General features: G+C 60.5%; 1 protein-coding gene across 3 annotated transcripts; it reads right to left on the bottom strand.

Moving 5' to 3' along the window:
- Positions 1 to 247: 247 nt before the first annotated feature.
- On the bottom strand, positions 248 to 8,127 carry DUSP23 (dual specificity phosphatase 23). Of its 3 annotated transcripts, none has more exons than XM_044991907.1 (3): positions 7,977 to 8,127; positions 3,001 to 3,275; positions 248 to 1,005 (listed from the first exon to the last, which is right to left on the bottom strand). In XM_044991907.1, exons 2-3 carry the CDS (start codon positions 3,268 to 3,270, stop codon positions 820 to 822), a joined length of 456 nt encoding a protein of 151 aa, XP_044847842.1. In that variant the 5' UTR covers positions 3,271 to 3,275; positions 7,977 to 8,127; the 3' UTR covers positions 248 to 819. The 3 variants fall into 3 exon arrangements, with proteins under 3 accessions (XP_044847842.1, XP_044847840.1, XP_044847841.1); XM_044991905.1 differs by lacking the exon at positions 7,977 to 8,127 and adding an exon at positions 7,671 to 7,955; XM_044991906.1 differs by lacking the exon at positions 7,977 to 8,127 and adding an exon at positions 7,746 to 7,954.
- Between the last annotated feature and the right edge of the window lie 1,123 nt (positions 8,128 to 9,250).

Genomic DNA, 9,250 nt, shown 5'->3' with positions numbered 1-9,250 from the left:
CATGGCACAGCTGGCTACCCTGGACCTGCAGCCTCTGCACCAGGGAGAATCCCACACTGGCTGCACAGCACGGAGACCACTTCTCATGTAGCCACAACCCCCATGTTGACCTGCCCCAGCTGCTCCCCACCCCCCTTCACTTCTGCGCAGCACTGGACACACCCACAGGAAGCACAGGTGCCCATGGGAGCAGCGGGTGTAAATCCCTCCCTGCCCATGATGTCCCACACAGAGACTACGACGGGACTCAACGCCAGCTTCTTTTATTCAGGGCGGGGGGCGGACATGGTTGCGGCAGCTCAGAAGAATAAACCCCCCGACACCTCCAGCCTCATCTACAGCCCTTGGCTGGACAGGCTCCAGCCCACACACCCGGCAGGCATGCACAGCCTCCCTGCAGGGCAAAGCCCCACTCCGTCTCTAGGGGCCTGGCTCTCCCAGGGCAAGGATCACAGGGGACTGGAGGAGACGCTGCCCTATGGGGCTCCCCTTCCACGTCGCTGCCCTTTGCCCCTCCCCGATTCAGAGCTCATCCCGTCTGTCTCGAGTAAAGGGGGCTGGGGCAACCCCTGCCCCAGTGCAGGCAGATGCTGCCAAGAATGGGGTCTGGCCCCAGGCTCTGAGCCCAGCCCCCGCTCCCCTCAGCAGCCAGGCACTCCCTGCTCAGAGGAGTTGGGAAGGTCCCCTCCATGGGTCCAGAAACGCCCAGCCACAGACCCAGGAGGGTCCGCCTGAAGGTGTCTGCGTAGCTGAGCAGCCCTGTCCCTCTGGCCCCCCCCTCCCCCGTGTGCAGGGGGGGGGGGGGGGCTCTGGCTGTGGCTATTTGATGTGGTGGTGGAACTGGATCACGGCTTTCTCCTGGTCATGCGTCTCGATGGCTCCAGGCCGGATTCTCCGGATCTCGTGGATGGCATCGACCCCAGTGAGTTTCTGGGCCTTCACCAGGTAACAGGCCAGCATGGTTCCCGTCCTACCAAATCCCAGCATGCAGTGCACCGCCACGGCCTGTGGGAACAGCACACGGCAAGGTTAGACCAGGCCTGGTACCTTCACCTCCACTCGCATCTCGCTGCCTGGGAGCAGGTAAATTTCCCCGCAGGAGAGGGACCACAGAGCAGGAGAGGCCTGCCCCCATCTCCGGGACTGAGTGGCAGAGCTGGGTGTCCCCAGCGTGAGTGCCCTGGCTGGCCCAGTAGTCAGAAGCCCTGGTTGTGGTGTGGGGAGAGATGCCATGAGGCTGAAGGAGAATTACTGCCCTCTGCTCACCCAGAACCAGGCACTCCTCTGGGTTCACAGCAGCAGCGGGAAATACCCAGGGGCTGGCAGGCTCCTCGTCCTGCCCTAGCATTTTTCTCAGCACGTTCACAGTGATGGCTGCTTGGGCGTCTGGACTACAGGCTCCCATGATGGGCAGTCAGGCCCCAGAGGGCGTGGTAGGGTGGAGATGGTGCGGTGCCCCCAGAATCCACGCTGGGCACTGGTGCAGAACAGCACTTGGCCCTGCCCCACTGGAGTGGGGAGGGGAGGGGTAAGGAGCTGTAAGATCTATCCCACCCCGGCCAGCCTCAGAGTTGGGGTGACTCTGGGAAATCCCCCCACACCCTTGGTGACGTTTGAGAACCTGCTGCGCCACGGCCCTCCAAGGCAGTTACAGGCTGCCTGGGGCCGAGTGGCTGCTCACACAGAGCTGCAGGGGGCTGCTATATGCCAGCCCTGTGCCCCCAGGCAGAGATTTGCTGTGGCATAGGCAATGCCAGTCCTCGTGTCTGTGGGGCCATGGAAAGCCCTGTTACTGTCCCCACGGCAGATCCCACACCACCAACTCCCACCTCCTCCTGGGAGCTAGCTAGCATTCAGCCCTGCCCTCTACTGGATGGAATCAGAATGGCACAGCCATGTGTCTCTGGCCCCATACTGCCTACAGCAGGTGGCCAGGGCCTGGACCTCGAGCTGGGTCCCATACCAGCCAGCACTGGGAAGCTCCCATGGCCACAGTGTGAGGCACAATGACCCCAGCTCTAGGGACCAGGGCTGTTCCCATCACTGAGTGCGGGCCAGACCCAGAGGGGACATGCCTGAGCTGGGTCACAGCACAAGGCATGAGAAGCCCCACCAGGAAGGGGGAACTCCAGCACTGCTGGCTCAGACCTTGGCCCCTTCTCCTGGGACCCGCCCCAGAAGAGCAGCAATCTCCACCCACAGGCCCAGAGCCCTTCCTGCTGCTCCGGCCAGAGTTTGGGCTTGAAGCAGAGGTCTGCTCGGGCCCAGTTTTAAAGCCCAATCTGAACCCTCCCCAGGCACAGCCGACCCAAACCCACCCCGAGTGTCCAGGCCTTTTCAGACCTGCCCCAACCCTGACACTTCCTCCCCCTTCCAACACCACAGCCTAGTCCTTGGGGCTCAACCTGGTGGGGGCTCCCAGCTCCCCATGCCCTGTGTCCGTAACCCGTCTCTGGCCACAGCTGCATTATTTGGAGTTGCTGTGATTCCTCAGTGCACTCATTCTGCAGCACACACAGTGTGGTGAGGGGGTGGCCCGCGAGAGCAGGGCATGCAGCCACTGTTGTGCCAACCCCACAGGCAGGGCGAGGTGATAAGAGCTGACCTGAGCCCCAAAGAGTCGGGGTGTTTTCAGATCCGAGCCCAAATCCTGGATGGGTCCCGGCAGGTTTCCGGGCTCTAGCAGAAAGGGAAGCACACAGGGAGAGTGCAGGCACTTCCTGGGCATCACAGCCACATGGCACTCTCAGACCAACAGCCGCCAATCAGGCTGCAGGGGTGTGTATCATAGAATGTCAGGGTTGTAAGGGACCTCAGGAGGTCATCTAGTCCAACCCCCTGCAGGACCAAGCCCCAGACAGATTTTTTCCCCAGATCCCTAAATGTCCCCCTCAAGGATTGAACTCAGACCCTTGGGTTTAGCAGGCCAATGCTCAAACCACTGAGCTATCCCTCCCCCCCGAGGGATGTGTGCGGGGAGAGGTTACGGACAGGCCACACCTCGCCCTTGTTGCTGGCATCCTCCACAATCTGCAGGAAGTGCTTGATCTGCTCCAGCGACGGGGCACAGAAGTCCTGGATGCGGAGGCGATGGAGCTTGATGCCAGGGCAGGTGTCGTGGTTGGGTGGGCTGCGCTCGGTCAGCGACACCAGGTGCCGAATGCCATGCTCATGCATGTACTGGTAGTGTGAGGGCTGCCGTGGCATGGCCAGCCCTGCCAGCTTGCCGGGCACCACCCAGGAGAAGTTTGGAGGGATGGCCGACGCCATTGGTGCTGCAGGCAGACACAGCAGCGTGTTAGAAAGCGCACTGTGGGGAGACACGTTCCTAGCACCCTGCTGCTCCTGTGCCCCCATCTCTAACCTGGCCCAGGGCCTCCCTCCATCCCCATCCCTGGTTCCAACCTGGCCCTCACAGCTTCATAGCCCCAAAGGCTCCAACCCCTGCTGCTCTAGGGCAGCAGAGGGGAGGGGGAAGATGGCACCATCTACATCCCTTTTCACTCCACGTGCTCTGCAGCCCATCAATTAACTGCCTGACAATGGGGCCAGACACTGCAGCCACCAGCCCTGGGCCTAACGTACTCTGTCCCCAGAGTGCCAGGGGTCAGGGTAGGGTGACCAGATAGAAAGTGTGAAAAATCGGGATGGGAGGTGTGGGGTAATAGTCCCCAGGCAGTCTGGCAGCACTGGGCAGATGCCAGCACCTATCAGAGCTGTGATCTCTCCTGGCTCTCCCTTGAGGAAATGGCTGGCGATTCTGCATTCCTTCCGGCTGCCCTATATAAGAAATATTGGGACTGTCCCTATAAAATCAGGACATCTGGTCACCCTAGGTCAGTGGAGAGGCATGGCCCAGCCCACTGCAGAGCCCTTCTGCACCCCCCCACTCACTGAACCAGGTCGGGCCTAGCTGCCCCCAGAGCAAACTCCCTGGGGCCATGACGCAGAGCCCAAATTCCAGAATGCACCTGGCAGCCACAACAAGAATGCTGCTCCACAGAGGAGTTGGGATAAATTCCTGTGCCCCCCCCCCTTGGGCAGATCCATGAGCACCTCTTCATTGGGGAACAGGGCCTGGGCCAGAGACCAGAGTGCTCAATGGATTCAGGGCCCTATTCATATCCCCGCACCTGCTAAGGGGGTGCTAAGGCTGAAGTGCTGGGTCCCCTAGTAGGCCTGGGACATTGTGGGATTGCTAGATGCCCTTCCGGGCCTGAGACGCCCCTTGTCCCAGAGGCACGTGATCTCTGGGAAGTGGAAGAAGGTGGCACAGTGTGTCAGAGCTGCTCCCACCGCAGGCTGGCCCCAGAAAAAGTAGGATTATCTGCTCGGGGTTCAGATGGTCACAGACGAGGGGGAGCAAGGTGCCGAACCCTGGGGCGGCACCAGTCCCCAGGCAGTCTGGCAGCACTGGGCAGATGCCAGCACCTATCAGAGCTGTGATCTCTCCTGGCTCTCCCTTGAGGAAATGGCTGGCGATTCTGCATTCCTTCCGGCTGCCCTCACCTCACCCGGGCAGTGCAGGGCCACCTGGAGACTCCTGCCTCAGCCACCCGGGGTCCCCAAGGCACCTACAGTCACTGGGCAGTTCCCAACCACGCTGAGTCTCGGCACCCCGGGTGAGATGGGGATCAAACCATGCTTCTAGCTGGGGTGCTTGGAGGAGGACCCACTAAAGACAGATTTTTGAAAGCGCTCTCCATGCAGCAGTTCCCCCCGCCCCCTCTTCCCCGCATGCACCCACGGATCCCGGGCACTTTGACATCCTGCTCTTTCCTGTTTGCTCCTGGTGTGCGTCTGGGGCTCAGATCCTGAAGTGACAAGGGCCAGAGGAAAGCTACCCTGCCCCAGCCCATCAGTCTAGTCCTGTGGCCCAGAAATGGAGCCCTGGTCATTTTAAACCCTGCTCACTGTCTCTTCTCTAGGGACACAATGGATGCTTTTTGGAGTCAGATTAAATTGGGGGAGAAGAACCCTAATTTAGTGCAACACCCCGGCCCTCATTCTAGCTGCCCCACAGAAGACGCTCACCCCAGGAATCCAGCAGCCTGGAACGCAGCCCCAGGACACACCTGAACTATAGGTGCCACAGAACTGTCACTAGCCATTTCCTGAGAACTGCACAACGTTCATATTTCAGCCAGCTTCAATTTCAGTATTCAATTCCTGAGGGTGGGCGAAGACACCCAGACTCCCTGCACCAGACTCTCGGGTACATCTCTGCCTGCCTCAGCGCGCCAGTACCCCCAGCGGGGCCACACAATGACCGGGCCTTCACTGACCTCCAGGGAGCTCCCTGGGTGGCTGCACCCTGCACACACTTAACATCACAAGAGAGGGTGTTGGTGAATCGATAACACTCTGGCACTACAGCTCCTCAGGCTGAGCAGAGCAGCTGTTCCACACCAAGTATCACGGATAAGCCAGCAGCGAGTCCCAGACCCAATATCAAACATTTTCACAGTACAGTTGCTGAGAGTATCATTTTCATCAAGCTCTCATAACAATTATTTAGCCCGCACATTTGGGGTAAATCTTAGAAAATGTCATCTTAGCCCCATGGCTGTGCCCTGCCCAGGTAACATTATAACAGACACTTAACCCTTTAAAACTCTTGCTAATTGCTGCTGCAATAATATCATGTGTCGGTGAGTTCTGCAGGGTAACTACCTTGCTTTAAAAGGGGTTTGCTGCCTTGTATTATGGGAGGGGAATAAGGAGAAGACTTACCAGTCCCCTCTGCTCACCTTTCAAATCTCTCCACAAAACCTCTAGCCTAGTGGTTCTCAAACTTTTGTACTGATGAGCCCTTTCACACAGCAAGCCTCGGAGTGTGACCCCCCCCTTATAAATTAAAAACACTTTTTTTTTACATTTAACACCATTATAAACATTGGAGGCAAAGCAGGATTTGGGGGTGGATGCTACCAGCTCGCAACCCCCCCATGTAATAACCTTGCGAGCCCCTGAAGGGTCACGACCCCCAGTTTGAGAACCCCTGCTTTAACCACTGCAGCCCCGCCAGGACTTAATGTGCCTGTGCTAACTGCAGTGGTCAGGGGAGGGCTCTATCGCACCATCCACTCACTCACATAGCAGCTGGGGAAGGAGGTATTTTCCACGGTCCTTGTTCAGTGCCACCCAACACAGATCTGCTCTAGGAATTATTTGGGGCAGTTCACAAGCCTGTGTTGTTATACAGGGGGTCAGACTAGATGATCACAAAGGTCCCTTCTGGACTTCACTCTATGACCACAGAATTCAGCCTCTGGCACCTGCAGCCCGTGGCGATGCCTGGACAATGCAGGGATGGCATCCCCAGGCAGCGATCCTGGCGCTGGGTGGGCAATGGGACCCACTGGGTTTCAAAGTCTGCTCCTAGCTATGCAGTGCCTGCAAGGATCAGGACAGCCCGGGACACTCCCTCAGAATCGCAAACCTGGTGGCTGGCGGTTTGATGCAGGCCAATGAGACAGGAGGCTGTGAGGGGTGATGCCTGGTGGGGGGATGGGTACCCCTGAGCGTGCAGTGGAGGGCTGAGCCTGGCACAGCTGCACCTCCCAGCCTAGCACCCACACACCCTCCATCCAGCACTTGCACCCCCCTAGCCCAGCACCCCCTGAGCAGGGCAAAGGACTGCGCCTAGTACAGCTGGCACCCGCAAGCTAGCACAGTCCCCCGAACAGCATCCACCCCCCAGCCCAGCACCCCCAGCTCCCCCAGTCCAGCACCGCTGGCACCAACAGGCCCCTGAGCCTGGCACAGGTGGCACCCCGCTGCCTGGCACCTCCCACCCAGCACCCTCCAGCCTGGAACAGCTGTCAACGCCAGCCTGGTATCCCCCAACCCCCAGCCTAGCACCCCCAGCTGGCACAGCTGGCACCCAACCCCCAGCCTGGCACCCCTCAGCCCCCAGCCTAGCACCCCCAGCCGGAATCCCCAGCCTGGCACAGCTGTCAATGCCAGCCTGGCATCCCCCACGCCTCAGCCTAACACCCCCAGCCTGGCACAGCTGGCACCCAACCCCCAGCCTGGCACCCCCAGCGGCACCCACCAGCCTGGCACAGCTGACACCCCAACCCCCAGCCTGGCATAGCTGGCACCCCAACCCCCAGCCTGGAACCCCCAGCCGGCACCCCCCAGCCTGGCACAGCTGGCACCCCAACCCCCAGCCTGGCACCCCTCAGCCCCCAGCCTGGCACCCCCAGCCGGCACCCCCCAGCCTGGCACAGCTGTCAACGCCACCCTAACACCCCAGCCTGGCACAGCTGGCACCCCAACCCCCAGCCTGGCACCCCCCAGCCCCCAGCCTGGCACCCCCAGCCGGCACCCCCCAGCCTGGCACCCCCCAGCCTGGCACAGCTGTCAACGCCAGCCTAACACCCCAGCTGGCACAGCTGGCACCCCAACCCCCAGCCTGGCACCCCCCAGCCCCCAGCCTGGCACCCCCCAGCCCCCAGCCTGGCACCCCCAGCCGGCACAGCTGTCAACGCCAGCCTAACACCCCAGCTGGCACAGCTGGCATCCAACCCCCAGCCTGGCACCCCCCAGCCTGGCACAGCTGGCATCCAACCCCCAGCCGACACCCCCCAGCCTGGCACCCACAGCCGGCACCCCCTGAGTCCCGCAGCCCCCTGGGCCTGGGCCCGGGCCCCCCCGCGTCTCACCCTCCCGGCCCGGGCTGCAGCAGGCGGAGGCCGAGGCCGCGGCCGCTCTCGGGGCCCAGCGCGCCCGGGCCGTACCTGAAGCCGGCCCGGCTGGTGCGCACCGCGCACGCGTCCTCCGCAGCCCGCCGGCGGGAGCGCAGGGAGCCTGGGCCCGGCCTCGGTCCCTCCCCCGCTGCCGCCAACGCGTGACCCGGGGCCGTGCGGTGGGAGCCGCGGGTGTCTGGCTCCCGGGAGCCGGGGGAGGCGTCAGGCTGCTTCGAGCCCCGCAGCCCCGCAGCGGCGCTGGCTGGGGAGGTGGGAACTTGCCAGCGCTGGGGGTCTGGTCGGTATCGCTGATCGCCGCGGGGAGGACACGGGGGGAGGCTCCGACAGAGGCTGGGAAAACGGCTTGAGTCTGAGTAAATCAGAACCCAGTTCTCTAGCCTGCAACTAGTGGGACACGCGAGACTTCCTAGCAGCGAAGCGCTCCCTGCTGCGCCCACGCGGCGCCGTAGCAGCCGGAGCTCGGGGGCAGTAAGCTAGCAATGGCTGTAGCAAGAAACGCCCCCCAGAAACTCCGTGTAAATGAAGCCGCTACCAGGCTGAAGCAGGAGGAGAAGGAAGGTGGCATAAGAACAGCCACTGAGCATGTTACAAAGGGAGGCTGTATCATTCTTGTCACTTTACAGATGGGGAAACTGAGGAACAGAGAGGGGAAGGGACTTGCCCAAGGTCACATAGCAGGCCATTGGCAGAGCCAGATAAGAACCAGGCCAGCGCTGTCTCCATCAGGCTAACACTGTTTGTAGTCTGCATGACTCTGTAGTTATTTTTCTGTTTTCTAAGTGCAGTAATTCAGCTAACTCTGTAAAGAGATCCCTGCAGCCTGACTGAAGGGCTGGTGCCTGGAAGACACACCTCCAGGCTGCCATGCAATTAATTCAAACCGGAAATGTTATCCAGCATGTGCTTGCTCTCTGTCCCCCCTTCCATGATCTAACCCCTGTAAATATCTGCCTCTGTACACAGGGGGCTGGTGCCCTGCACTCTTCTGCCACACGGAGTCCTCTCAGGGCCCCCTCAAATATCTGATATTGATGTTAACACCTCACTGAGATGCAGAGAGCAATTCACCACTCTCCCAGTGACAGGCTCAGCTCTTTACAGACTCAGGCAGTGTTGCTGTATCAGTCACAGTCAAGGCAGCTTCCCCATCTCAGAGCAATTGGCTCAGGCTCTCTGCAGACTCAGGCAGTGTCTCTGTGTCCATTACATTTGGGGCAGCTCCTCCCTCTCACAGCGATGGGCTCAGGCTCTCTGCAGGCTCAGGTAGCATCATTGTGTTGGTTACACTGAAGTGAGGTTTATGCTTTTCTTTGCAGTCATGAAGGCTAGTAACTGCCTTTGTTCCAAGGAAAGCTGTGATCGCAGACCATGAAGAACAGGGCTCTAAGCAGAAACCTACGTGCCTGAGCTCTAATTCATCCCTGTGGAGGAGGAGAATTCCTGTGGTGGTGGCTGGAAAGTGCTAATGGACTCTGGTGTGCAGGGTTGGTGTATTTGTGGGGATAGCTGATGGATCCACAGGGGGTTGCTTGTGC

Source organism: Mauremys mutica, chromosome 17 (genome assembly GCF_020497125.1).
Source record: "Mauremys mutica isolate MM-2020 ecotype Southern chromosome 17, ASM2049712v1, whole genome shotgun sequence".
NCBI classification, from domain to species: Eukaryota; Metazoa; Chordata; order Testudines; family Geoemydidae; genus Mauremys; species Mauremys mutica.
Note: the sequence above shows the minus strand (reverse complement) of the source record. Positions and strands in the feature narration are given on the sequence as shown.